The 14344-nt window shown below is 35.7% G+C and overlaps 1 protein-coding gene across 5 annotated transcripts in view; it reads left to right on the top strand.

Moving 5' to 3' along the window:
- map4k5 (mitogen-activated protein kinase kinase kinase kinase 5) overlaps positions 1-14269 on the top strand; it is a 43292-nt gene extending 29023 nt beyond the window's left edge. For 4 of the 5 annotated variants that reach the window (XM_067386650.1, XM_067386651.1, XM_067386652.1 and 1 more), the window contains 19 exons: positions 396-454; positions 980-1047; positions 1656-1700; positions 1903-1945; positions 2045-2261; positions 3121-3206; positions 3310-3351; positions 3502-3586; positions 5446-5525; positions 5621-5681; positions 6120-6234; positions 7052-7110; positions 7188-7291; positions 7390-7567; positions 7687-7755; positions 7854-7946; positions 8056-8126; positions 9554-9609; positions 13380-14269. In XM_067386650.1, coding sequence (XP_067242751.1) covers positions 396-454; positions 980-1047; positions 1656-1700; positions 1903-1945; positions 2045-2261; positions 3121-3206; positions 3310-3351; positions 3502-3586; positions 5446-5525; positions 5621-5681; positions 6120-6234; positions 7052-7110; positions 7188-7291; positions 7390-7567; positions 7687-7755; positions 7854-7946; positions 8056-8126; positions 9554-9609; positions 13380-13467 — 1619 coding nt within the window. In that variant the 3' untranslated portion in view covers positions 13468-14269. The remainder of the gene's footprint in view (positions 1-395; positions 455-979; positions 1048-1655; positions 1701-1902; positions 1946-2044; positions 2262-3120; positions 3207-3309; positions 3352-3501; positions 3587-5445; positions 5526-5620; positions 5682-6119; positions 6235-7051; positions 7111-7187; positions 7292-7389; positions 7568-7686; positions 7756-7853; positions 7947-8055; positions 8127-9553; positions 9610-13379) is intronic. The other variant, XM_067386653.1, reaches the window with a different exon arrangement.
- Positions 14270-14344: the final 75 nt, after the last annotated feature.

The following is a 14344-nucleotide window of genomic DNA, read 5'->3' as shown; positions in this document are numbered from 1 at the left end:
AATGCTTTTTAGATTCTAAAACATGCTTTCTTTTATGTTTAGACTGTGGGTTATGGGCTTAAGATATTACAGTCTAACATATCCTTACAGACCACAATCATCAAGTGCCTTATCTTGGTGCTACTCTGTTCTCGAAAAGAGTTTTAGCTGCTTAGTTCAACTTCAGATAGAATTGCAAGCCTTGTGCCCCTCTGTGGTGGAGACATGGTACTACATGTGGGTGCTTCAACTTGAACCTTGCAACTCTTGTGCAAACAAAGCATTCCAGAAGACTTGAACAGAATGTTAAATATGGGTGCTGACAAGTTATGGTGACATTTTTCATCTCCTCAGTGTCATGCTGGGTAAATGCACTAATATGCAGTAATAATTTTTCTCTCGTCTCCGTATTTCAGTTGATAAGCTTCAGTTTGAGGCTCCTCTGAGGAAAGAGACCGAAGCGAGTGCCGAGATGGTGAGAGAAACCTCAGAGTCCAGATTGTCCACACATCAGTAATATTAATATACACTACTGTTCGAAAGTTTGGGTCACTATGATATTTCGCTTTATTTTTTAATGAATTTAATGAAATTAATACATTTATTCAGCTCGGATGCATTTAATCGATCAAAAAAGACAGTAAAGACATGTTACAAAATATTTCTATTTCAAACAAATGCTGGTCTTTTGACCTTTCTATTCATCAAAGTGAAAAAAAGAGACTTCTTTCAAAAGCAATAAAAACCAACCCCAAACTTTTAGTGGTAGTGGTGCATGTGTTTATATATGTATATATGCATACACACACTCCAGAATAATCCTGCACTTCAGTAAGCTTATAGTGTCATTCTTTAATATGCTTGAAACCAAACATGTTCTATGCAGAAATCTGCATGAGTAAATTGATTATTTGCACAGATCAGGTGTGCAATGAAACCTGACTCGCATGTTTTTAAATGAGTCTCTATATCAAACATTTCTTTGTTTCTTTTGTTCCAGGATGTCACTAAAGACAATGATTTCTCCTCCCCCTGGAGCCCGTTTACAGAGGGCCCCATCACCTCCAGGTAAACATTAAAAGTCCTCTGAATGACTTTGAGCCAATTTGATTCCTGCTACTGCCATCTGCATGAAAACACCTCCAGCAGTCACTTCCCTGTACTGTCTGTGCCATGTCTCTATGCACTTCCTTCTTTCAGCAGAATCTCACATGAGCTCTGCTTGCATTTCCCTCTACTTTGACTGTTCTGTTGTTTTCTTTCTTTTCCCCATTTTTCTTTCCTCTATCCCTTTGTGCACTCCTCCGCTGAAGGAGTCTTCTGAAGAGTGTTGAGGAGGAGTTGTTTATACGGTAAAGAATTGGTTTGTGTAGCTGACTGTTATTTAACAAATCCATAGAAACTTCAATGCAGAGTTTAAAAGTAACACTATTTATTTATATTTAAACAAAATTATTTATTTATTAATGGGCGATACATTTTCTATTGGCATCCAAATTTTCAATTTCCATCCACCATTGGCAGGTGTGGCAAAAGGTTAATTTTGTGCTCTGATTACACCACACAAAAATTGCAGATTCATTTCTCCCTGGAACAAGTGGAAGTTCAGTTTCTTTCAGCTGTGAACTAAGTAGCCCTTTCTGTCTGTTTCTCTCTCTCTCTGTCGGTCTCTGAAGAGGGCACTTGGCTCCATTAGAAGATGCTTTTGAGGAGGTTGATCTGTAAGTGTGGCACTCTTAAACATTAAACAGTCACTTTAAGAGTTTGTTCTCTTCTTGGGCTTGCTCACCTGGGGTTCTAAAGCACCATATTCTGTTAAGCTAGTATTGGAAAATATGTGCTGTAAAAATTCAAATAATTAATATTCATTAATCACAGACAAAGTGCAACTAAGTCATTCTCCGTTTCATCTCCCACTCTCAGTTCGACTCTTAAACAGGGAGTGCCTCCACCTCTGCCTCCTAAGGTAACTATGAGTTTGTGTATAAGCGTACATGGATATATTTATATTTTTTGTCATGTTTTTGAAATTCCCATTTGTTTTTACAATTCTCTTTCCCATCAGCCCTCTCAGGCTCGGTCGAGCAGTGTATCCGATGAGTTTGCTTTGAGCGAAGGCTGTCAGACGGTGCGGAGGTTCCCGGGCTCTGATAACGGGCCGGTACCAGTGACTCGCAGACAAAGCACACCAGAGAGAGGAAGTAAAGCAGAACACACAAACTCAGACTACCTGTCTGTGAGCATCAGCAGCCCAGGACTGCTCACACACACCGTAGACCATGGTAAGACACACATACACTTGTTAACACACAGCTGCTGTTTGTGTACTACTCTCATATTGGTGTATTGGATATTGATATGTAAGAGATACTACAAAAGTCTGGGGTCAGTAAGTGTTTTTTTTTTTTTTTTTTTGATTACTGCAATTATTTGATACAGTAAAAACAGTACTATTGTGATAATTACAATTTAAAATAACTGTTTTCTGTTTTAATATATTTAAAAATGTAATTTATTCCTGTGTTGGCAAATTTTCAGCATCATTACTCCAGTCGTCAGTCTCACATGATCCTTCAGAAGTCATTCTAATATGCTGATTTGGTGTTCAAGAAACATTTCTTACTATTATTCATTTTAAAAACAGTTGTGCTGCTTGATATTTTTGTGGAAACTGATACATTTTTTTTTAATAAGAACTTCAAAAGAAAAATACACAGCATTTATTTGACAGAGAAATCTTTTGTAACATTATAAATGACTTTACTGTCTTTTTTTATCAATTTAATGCATACAATTACAAAAAATAAATCTTACTGGCACCAAACTTTTGAACGGTAGTGTACATTAATTTGCTTATTATTGCACAATAAATCAGCAGAGGGTCAGAATCCATTGTTTATCATGTAACCACTTACCAAATATATAAATGGACATGAAATATTGTTTTGATCATTTTATGTGAGAGCAAAAAGACCCAGGAGTGATACGAGAGACATTAAACTAGCACAGTATGGAGGACAGTTTGCTTGCTGAATTATACAGTTTCAGTATACAACAATATTTGACAGCTGAAGTTGACCAGATCAGAACAACATAATAAATGATTAAACCTTTCAAATTTCTCTCTCTCTCTCTCTGTAGAGGAAGACTCAGACGGAAGTGTAAATGGAGATGTGTCAAAATCACCTCAAGGTCGTCCCCTGAGGAAAGAGAGAAAAGATTTCCCAGTAAGTGTGTGAGTGTTTGTGGGTATGTGTCCTGTTGAGAGGAGTATGACGCAAGAAGAGAATGTGGCTCCTCTACTCATTTTTTCCCTCTTTCTTTTTATAGAAACCTGCTATTAATGGCCTACCGCCCACTCCCAAAGTCCTGGTGAGTTACATCATCACACATAACTTATGCTGAGTAAATGCTAATATCTCCCCATATCAGTATACAACAGCTGTTTGCTCAGTCCTTTATTTGAATTCTGTGTTTCATAACCATAATAATCTCACATATCACCTGTCTGTGTGTCTGCAGATGGGAGCTTGTTTCTCAAAGGTTTTTGATGGTTGTCCTCTTAAAATTAACTGTGCCACTTCATGGATCCACCCAGATACCAAAGGTAAACTCCTGATAACCGATATATGGCAGATACCAAATTTGATACTATTTTGTAAAAGTAAACCAGTTTTAAATGCTACAAGTTAATTTATAATATTATAATATACAGTATGAAAATGGATTGAATGAATGGATTGGAATTTGAGATTAATCCTCCTATTACCCTATTATCCTATTACCCACGGCACAAAAATGGTCTACTACATGTGAAAAAAATAATGTGTGATTTTTAACAGTATTTTTATTTATTGAAATTAATTTTAATTACATAGCATACTATTACATTTAATTACGTACTAATATTATGCATTATTATGCGTTGTAAATTATGCAAAATTGCAGCATTTCAATGGTTCACATTTTCCTATGTTCTCCTTGCTGTCATATAGTGTCTGGGACACAATGGGACACAGATTTTACTAGTAAAATTGATATAATAAATAATTTGTGTGTCAAATAATGTTCTTAGTCTTTTCTTCCTGTGGGGGAGACTACAATAATTTACTATGAATTAAATGGAAATCAATTTATTGTGTAACCAAAATACCAATAATGCCCAAAGGAAAAAGGAAAAACTTTTAATTACTTTGGCTTTTGACTACTTGACATTTAATTATAAACAAGCCCGAAATACACCGGGAATCTTATTTTGAAATGTCTGTACTATTGCAGGCTGATCCTTCAGATTCTTACAACCGTATTAAACATGTTATATAAAGGCCATGAAGTAGACTTTGTAATAATTCATCAACTTGAGTTCATTAGCAATCGCTTGGCATAATTCTGTGCTTTTCACTGATTGAGAATCACTTTGAAGCAGTCTCTCGCGCTGTTGCACGAGCTTGTAGAAAGTGCAACAGCGCCGCCTTGTGACTTTGCAAAATGCAGCGCCCGTGGGAATGTCAGGGGGAGTAAACAGTTCTGACACACACATACACACACTCATTATCTTGTGTGGATATAAAAGTATAAGAGGATAAAAATAATAAAAGCAAAAATGTGTCTCCAAATATACTTGGGAGGTCGTTATTATATGTGGGTGGCCCACCCAAGTAAATTCAATGTGTGGGAAGCACTGAAATAATATTACAATTTAAAATAACTATTTTCTGTGTGCTATGTAATTCTAAATAACTATGTAATTTATTCCTGTGATGGCAAAGCTGAATTTTCAGCAGCATTACTCCAGTCTTCAATGTCGCAAGAAAACCTTTTATTTTGTGATTTGGTGCTCAAAAATGCTTAATATTTTTGTAGAAACTGTGATTTATTTATTTTATTTTATTTTATTTTAAAGTTCAAATAAACAGCTGTCATTTTTGATCAATTTAATGCTTCCTTACTGAATTAAAGAATTAATTTCTTTCAAAACAAAAAAAATCTTACTGACTCCAAAGTTATGAATAGGGATGTACAATTTATTATCCGATTTTAGCTGTATTAGGGTTGTCAAAAGTACTGGTAATTCGGTACCAAGTCGGTACTGAAATGTTAAAATTGTGACGATACCAGCATTTAATCAATGTACAGGAGTGTTTTTGAAAGCATTTTGAAAGTGGGAGCAGAAGCATCTGAAATTACGCCTGCTTTCAAACGCTCCAGTGTGTATCTGTGTATCATTGTAGCCAATCACAGACATATCTGTTGAGTACGTGAACACAATGTTCAATCAGAGTTGTTTTGGTCAGAATCCGCTCAACAGCTTTCAGAATGCTCGGGGAAAATGCTGGTGTCGTCACATTTTTTACATTTCAGTACCGACTTCAGTACTTTTGACAACCCTAGCTAGTATGGATAAATAACAAAATCTTTAATTTCAGGCTGTAAACATTACTAATTGTGATTGGTTGGGTTTTTTAGACCAGTATCTGATATTTGGCACTGAAGACGGCATCTACACTCTGAACCTGAACGAATTACATGAAGCCACCATGGAGCAGGTACAGCCTAAACTCTGGTGATTCACCTTTACCCTCTACCCCAAATAGACCAGCAGGTCCATGAATTCATAGCCTGCTGTGTTGATGTGTTTCAGTTGTTTCCACGGAGGTGCACGTGGCTGTACATAATCAATAATAATCTGATGTCATTATCAGGTGAGTGAGAGTGATGTGGGAGCAGTTCTTCTATCTTTCTGTAACTGAGATTCTCTGCAGTACCTACATGATACCTTTCTGTCTTTCTGTCTCTCTCTCTCTCTGTTCACGGCTGATTTTACTGCTTGCTGGCTCCTCTAATGCCTAAATCACCATAATCAGAAGGTAAAATGTCAAACCTCTGTCTTCTATGGCACATGCTCACACAGCTAATATCACATCATCTTTCTAGCCTCGTTCTTACTCTGATTCTGATTTGGGTTCAACTTGCGTAACTACAGCTCAGCTTTTCTTTGTGCAGGGAGTAATGACTATTCATTTCTGTGGGGCATTATTTTTCTGTTCTCATCAGCACAAATGATGAATTGTTTCATATCCTGTGTGTAGTCAAACCCTGTGTATGGTAAGCGTATGATGTGTGTTATCTCTCGTTCACAGGGAAGACATTTCAGTTATATTCCCATAATCTGATTGGGCTGTTTGAACAGCTCAGGAAACCTGGACTGGCCACTCAGTTCCACACCCACAGATTCCCTGACAGGATACTGCCCAGGTACACAGACACACACACACTTTTTCTAAAGAGGGTGTTATAAAACTTGTTTTTGACTTGTTTTAAACCCAAGTTTTTTTTATGTATTAAAATATTTAAGTGAAAAGAGGGTAAAAAATGTGCATTAATTGTTATCATTTAGATTAAAAATTATTTAAAAAATAATTAAATAAAATAATTGGTAACACTTAATAATAAAGTCCAATTAGTTAACCTTAGTTAATACATTAACAATGAGCAATACATTTGTTACAGTACTTGTTAATCTTTCTTAACGTTAAAAATACAACTGTTCATTGCTAGTTCATTTAAGTTCAGGTCTATTAAATAATATTAACATATACAACTTTTGATTTTAATAACGTATTAGTAAATATTGAAATTAAGATTAAATAAGTTTACTAAATACATTAGAAGTATTTTTTTATTGTTAGTTCATGCTATTTATTGTAGTTAACTAACATGGAACCTTATATATAAACATATATATAAACAATTTTTATTTATTAATTATTTGTTTATATATTTTATTATGCAGTATATTATATAATAGATTAAAATAAAGATGATAATATATTTTTAATTAGTTTTTGTTAAGTGTATAATTCATAAGTGTATAATTCATTGGCTTAATTCATTTCAGTTTTCAATTTTAGTACTTGAACCTTATCATATTTCACTTGGTTTCTAAGGCAATATGTCTAATGTCTACTTTTTCCATCTAATATTTATATTTTATTTCAGCTTTATTTAAATGACTGAAACTGATTTAAAATAAATTTATTTAACAATAACAAAACTGGTGTCTGCTTCACAGGAGATTTGCTCTCACCACCAAGATCCCCGACACCAAGGGATGCCACAAGTGTTGCATTGGTAAAGCTTTAAACATGCACTCTAGGACACACACACTCGGATTGAGTTTGACCTTCTGTTCTCTTTCCCTTTGTCAGTGCGGAATCCGTACACGGGTCACAAGTATCTCTGCGGAGCTTTGCAGTCAGGGATTGTTTTGCTGCAGTGGTATGAACCCATGCAGAGATTCATGCTTATAAAGGTTAGACATGAAGGAAAGTTGGATTAAATCAAGACTGAATAAAGAAAAAAGATGGCATATTATATTAAGAAGATTTTAAATCTCTCTCTTTCTCACAGCACTTTGATTTCCCGTTGCCCAGTCCACTGCGTGTGTTTGAGATGCTGGTGGTCCCTGAGCAGGAGTATCCTCTGGTGTGTGTGGCGGTCAGTCAGGGCACAGAGCCGGGACAGGTGGTTCGCTTCCAGACCATCAACCTCAATTCCTGCTCGTCCTGGTTCACTGAGATCGGCTCAGGTATAGCTTACACACACACATAAACACACACACTTTGCCCTGCTCCTATACCTTGCTGTAGAGAACTGTCAAATGGACCTAGTAAACAAACTGTGTGGTGTGTGTTTCTCTGGGTGTAGGTGGTAACCAGGTTGATGCAATCCATGTGACACAGTTAGAGAGGGACACCGTACTCGTGTGCCTGGACAGTGAGTGACAACTTTGAGATTTTTTCACAAACGTAACAAATACAGAAGCTACTGAAGATTTCTAATGTTTTCTTGCCTCTGATCTTGTGTGTGTTTAGAAAACGTAAAAATAGTGAACTTGCAGGGAAAGCTGAAGTCTAATAAGAAACTGGCTTCTGAGCTGAGCTTTGATTTCTGCGTCGACTCCGTAGGTGAGAGATTCACTTCTGCTCTTATCCAGCTCTGATATGCTTTTAATCTGTTGTTTGGTATGTGTTTGATGGGTGTGTGTAACCTTATATATGTGTGTGTTTGTGTCAGTGTGTCTCCAGGACAGTGTTCTGGCCTTCTGGAAACATGGGATGCAGGGGAAGAACTTCAAATCAAATGAGGTGAACACACACACACACACACACAATAGCACTCCGTGTCGCTTACACACTTTGACACAAGACTGATGGGTTTCAGCAAGCTGTAGTGAACTGTCAAATCAAATGAAAGAAATTACACAAATGTTCACAAATTTGAGGGTTGGGGATTTTAGTTAGAAATAGACTTGCAAGGATGCATTACTTTGATCAAACACGATTTATATTTCAAATAAATGCTGTTCTTTTGAACTTTTACTCCAAAGAATCCTGAGAAAATGTTCTGAGTAATAATGCTGAAAATTCAGATTTGCCGTCACAGGAATAAATTACATTTTATTTAAAAATAAAAAAGTAATTTGTAATAATATTACACAATATGATTGTTTTTACTGTATCAAATAAATGCAACCTTGGTGAATATAAGAGACTTCTTCCAAAAACATCTTGCTGACCCCAAATTTTTGAACGGTAGCTTATATAATAAAACTCCTGTAAAATAAATAAAAAATGCTAAAATATGCATTTGGTAGATGCTTTTATCCAAAGCAACTTACATTGCATTATTAGTATGTTTTTATTTTATCTGTTCATGCATTCAAACTCATGATATTGACGTTGCTTGCTCTACTGTTTGAGCACAAGCTCTTTAAAACTGTGCACATATATGTATTTGTATTTCGTGCATGAGATTTAGTTTCATGTTTCTTGGCTCTGTAGTGTGTAACAATAAAAGACCAAAGGTCTTCTGGAGGTGAAGCACTGTCTTTATGACATATGATAGTGTGTGTGTGTGTAAGAGAGACACAGATGACAGGGTGTGATGGATGATGTAAAATTCATGTACAATCAGAAAGCTCTAGCTGGCCAGAAAGTAATGGATTAAATTATTCAGCTGTTTTTCTCCTCTCTGACTCCAATGAAAAGCGCTCGGCACCTACACCCCTCAAATGATCGTGTCTGTGTGTGTCTGTGTGTGTGTAGGGTGAGCTTTACAGCCTGCCAGGTTGTGCACCTGCTTTGCCACTCATTGTAGTTTGGGAACATGACACGTGTGTGATATTTTCAGCCATTGTTTAAAGTTTTTGGCATGGGAGAATTTAGATGCCTGAGTACTGTATTTTCTGGACTATAAGTCATGGTTGTTGTTTTTTTTTTTTCTGTTTTTCTTTTTTTTTTTTTATAACCTGAAACTTGCTGCGACTTATATCCCGAAGTCACTTATATAATGCTATTAAAGTCAAGCATGCAAAATAGTACACACAAATATGCACGAAAAACAAATCACTTGTAGCCTTACTTATCTGACATTGCTGCCTCCTCATCATAGCACTAAAATGCAGTCAACATAAAACAGAAAAAGCTTCACAATTCAGTTTAAACTGACTGTTGTTGGGACATTTCAGCAGGTGTACAGTTGTTTATTAAAGAATATTTCCACTCGTCTGCAGGTGACACAGGAGATTTCGGACCCGAGCAGAGTGTTCAAACTCCTGGGATCAGACAGGTTAGAACTGGATCAAATCATTTCTGTCTCTCTCTTGCCTTACATCACCACCTTTTTCCTTCTATTTCTTTGTTTCCTGGAAACATTACTCTCCACTCTCACATCTTCCCAGAAACTCTGCATGTAGCCTTTTCTCTTCCACACATGAAGCGGACAAAAATAGAGACATGTGGAGGAAAAAAGCCAACAGGGAGAACATGGTATCCCGACTGGGTTTGTTTCTATAGTGAGGGAAGCCCTGGGTCAGGTTTATTGTGGGGGGACCTGAGCTTTGTGTTACGTACGGGGTTAAATTAGGTCTGTCAATTTCACACCCAGCCTCAATAACTGTCCCAGTTTGGCCAGTAGTTTCTTGTCAACATTTTTACGTGTTCCACAAAAGAATATATATATTTCAGTGGCATGCGGTCCATATCAGCTGCGAATGCTCTGCATACCCAAGCCATTCGTGGACTCTGCAATTAATATTAACATTATAAATGACTATTAAATCCCTTGTTTGAGGTGTACCATAAAGACGTGCTTTTGTCATCATTGTCCCGTGTTCTCATTAGTTTGCTGGCCTATGGCAGATTTCATGGCAGGATAAGCTATGAGCAGATCACTCGCCCAAGAGGAAAAATGAGCTGCTGCCAAATCACATTGTATTTGATACAAACCGAACTAGACTTAACCAAATGGGGAAAAAAATAACTAAAACTATTTTAATAGTATTTCATTTTCTCCATAGGGAATTTTTTTATGAACACTTATAAATTGTTTAAAACAGTCCTACTGTAACTAGGCCTATCAGGATGTTAATCGATAGTCTGTGCATTTGTTAAAGTCATCAGTTTGCATAATTTCAACTTATTTTTTAAAGAATACTGATATTTTTATTTATTATAGCCTACTTATATTTATTATAATTACATTATATTTTTTATTTATAATAGGCTGCTAATACTAATTATGTTATACTTATTTTTAACTATTAATTCAAAAATTATTTCTGGCATACATTTAAATTGACGCCATGGTGTTTTTTATTTGTCGTGTCTGCTTTAGTGTCCTAAACTGATACGTTTAAAGGTGAATTATGTTTGTTTGTTGCTAGCGGCACTTAGCGGATTACAAAAATACAGCATATTTTGCAAACGCACCTTTCGCATGTCACACCTCCATTGACTCAAATGTCACAAAAGCTCTTACAGGTGCTTGTGAAGGCATGTCTCAACAGGTAAATATGGGCTACTCAATAAAAGGTCCAACATATTAGATACTTTTTGCTGTGTTGCTATTTGTCATGAGCAAGCAAATGAGTAAACTAGCACTGAGAACGCGAGCGTCTCGCATATTAGCTATAAACCCCTTCAAACTGCAACGGTCACATTTTTTTTAAAATAACACAGCATACCCAAAAAAGTCACCACTCACCACTGATATATTTGCATGAAAAAGTATGGGAATCACTTGCATAATCTGTGAAAATGTGAATAATTTTAACAAGAGAGATCATACAAAATGTATGGTTTTTTTTTTTGTTTTTTTTTTGTTTTTTTAGTACTGTCCTGAGTAAGATATTTTATTTAAAAGATTTACATATTGCACATATTGTCCACAAGACAAAAAAAATAGCTGATTTATTAAAATAACCCCGTTCAAAAGTTTGGGAACCATTGATACTTAATACTGTGTATGGTTTGAACCTTTTTTAATAGTTGTGTTTGAGTCCCTCAGTTGTCCTCAGTGTGAAAAGACGGATCTCAAAATCATTCAGTCACTGCTATAAAGGGTTCAAATATGCAAAACGATGCTGGAAAACTGAAGAATCTGCAGGATCTGGAGGATTTTTCTGAAGAATATTGGGCGGTTTAACTGCTCAGAACAAGGGACTCAAGAACAACCATCACAAAACAAAAAAACAGTCATAGATCATCCAGGTAACCACACACAGTGTTAAGAATCAAGGGTTCACAAACTTTTGAACAGGGTTATTTTAATAAATTCAGATTTTTTTTTTTGTCTTGTGGACTATATGTAAACATATTTATATAAAATACCTTAATCAGGACAGTACTAAACAAAAAATAACATGCATTTTGTATGATCGCTCTTATTTTGTTAAAATTATTCATATTTTCACAGATTCTGCAAGAGATTCCCATAATTTTTCATGCAACTGCATATATATTTTGTCACATTTAATTACATTAAGTTTTTTATATATATATATATATACCAGGAAAGGAGTGGTTTTGATTCAGTTGTTTTTATTGTCTCAACAAAAATCTTTTATTTAAATCCATGAAAATGTAGATCCTGTTGTAAATAATAGTGAACATCAATTTTTAAAACTGTTGTTCCATTATGACCCTGATTTTTACTCATTTTTTAATGTCTTACACTCATCAGGGCTGCATTTTTTATTTTTTTGTCAAAAATACAGTATTATTGTGAAATGAAATTTAAATACTGTTTTCTGTTTTAATGTATTTAAAAATGTAATTTATTCCTGTGATTTTCTTATTATTATAAATGTTGAAAACAAATGTGTACTTAATATTTTTGTGACCCCAAACTTTTCAGCAGTAATTTATATATTTTTTGCTGTTTTTTCCCTTAAAAAATACATAACATTATTTTGCTTTAGTTTGTAAGGCAAAAAACAAAATGTACAACATCACCAAATGTAAGAAAGGGCAGTTCAGGCCATCCTTATTTTCTTGAACCTTGTAATGCATTAAGAGTTGTGATTAATTAAAAATGCAATAAAAATCTACAGTCGAGTTTGCCTCAGCAAAAAAATAAATAAATAAAATAAGCACCCACTTCTTGCATTAAAAAAAACACTTGAACTGAACATGATATGGAAGTAAAACAGGCATTATATTGACTTCTGAAGCCACTTTTTGATGTATATTCAGTGCTTTACTTGTCTGCCGTGTGTCTTTTAATGAGTCGAAGAGAACAAAATCGCTAAACTGATGCTAAATATCACTAAGAAAAATAGAAGCCACTATATATAATAATTTTCATTTATAATAAATTCCTTGCGCCTCAGAACGTTCAGACGAAATGCAATAAACGTGTTATGTTGCTTTTGAAGGCAGATGCCTGCTTTTTGGGAATGCAGTCATGTAAGACAGTTTTGGAAGGTAATTATAAGCCACTTTGATGACAGACTTTGCTCAGGCATTTCAGAATGACCAAAACAGCATTTCAGATGCTGTGCAAAAAGATCGGCCCAGTTAAGCCATGTCATCACGCAGTCATGCCCATGTTTTCTTTATTATTGGATAAAAACGAGTGCATGTTTTTATGCACGTTTTTAGAATTATTGCGAATCTTGCCATTTCAATAATAATAATAATAATAATGTTTTATTTATATAGCGCCTTTTAAGAGCTAAAGTACGCTTCGATATCGCAAAATGTGCATAAAAATAGGTGGATGGAAACATAGCTATTGACACCACATACACAATGGCCCTGTACCACCCCAAGACCCTCTTTAGCACATGCAGTCTCTCTCTTTCACTCTCCCTCTGAGATCTCCATATTTTATTTACACTGGCAGTGCCAGGCTGGTGTCTGTGTGCTGTAATTTCATCTGTCGCCTGCTGCTGAGGACACGACCAGCCTCGCGCATGCACCATCCTCACGCAACCCCTCTACATTTGCATAATCATGACTTTCTTCAACCCTTTTACACCCATCTTCTGTATATGATACTTGTTGATTCTGATAAGTGTATTTGTGTTAATGTTTGTGGGCTTCTGTGCATTTTAGGGTTGTTGTTTTGGAGAGCCGGCCTACGGATAACCCTACCGCTCTCAGTAACCTCTACATCCTGGCTGGACACGAGAACAGCTATTAGCTCCACCTCCTTCAGCCATTCAGGCACGCTGCACCTGGAGCCGTTGCAGGAACGGCACAGATGCTGGACAACCACAGCTGAGTTGATGAGCAGACTGTGTTTAAGTGCTAAATCCCACTGCAGCCTTATGCCATACACCCACCCACTTCTCCACACTTCAGGCATTCAAAATCAAATATCATGCAGTTCTACAACAGCCAGACAGATTTTCACAAATCAAGCAAGCAATTGCCAGAACTGCAAGCAGTAGTACTCGTTTTTTTAACCCTATTAAATTTGTAATCATTCTAAACATTTAAAAAACATTAAACCAACGTTAAAGCTGCAAAGATTAGAACATTGAGCAGAATGCATTGCTGCACAAAAAGTGCCATATAAGGGAATGGTTTTATTAAACGTAACTAACTTTGGAGGTTTTGTGTTCATGTGGATTTAAAATGTCAGGTTTTCATGCCAGCTAATGGGGAGAGTTTTGGGAGAGTGAGTGAGTGTTATTTATTCAGCTGAGTCATGTGAGTGAAGCATCTCGCCCTCATGTTACTGAGTGAATATTTTTCTGCTGCAGGTCATTTTCTTTTTTTTTTGTTTTTTGTTTTTTGTAGCTTTTATTTTCTCCAGCCGAGTAATATTTTGAAATATCAGTTATCTCTTTTTAAAGTAATACTTGCACCATGTAAGCACTTTTGTACATGATCTTTTTATATTTAAAAATGACAAAACATGGGAGATGTGAGGCTACTGTGATATCTCAAGTGTTTCCGTTGCTTTAGTTTTATGTATGCGGCTTTTGTAATAAAAAGGCAGTTGTTAACACTTTGGAATGTCTTTTGATTATTTGTGAAAGCCATTTCGGATAAAGGTCCACTTAAAACCATCA

This window comes from Chanodichthys erythropterus, chromosome 5 (assembly GCF_024489055.1).
Source record: "Chanodichthys erythropterus isolate Z2021 chromosome 5, ASM2448905v1, whole genome shotgun sequence".
Classification (NCBI taxonomy): domain Eukaryota; kingdom Metazoa; phylum Chordata; class Actinopteri; order Cypriniformes; family Xenocyprididae; genus Chanodichthys; species Chanodichthys erythropterus.
Note: the sequence above shows the minus strand (reverse complement) of the source record. Positions and strands in the feature narration are given on the sequence as shown.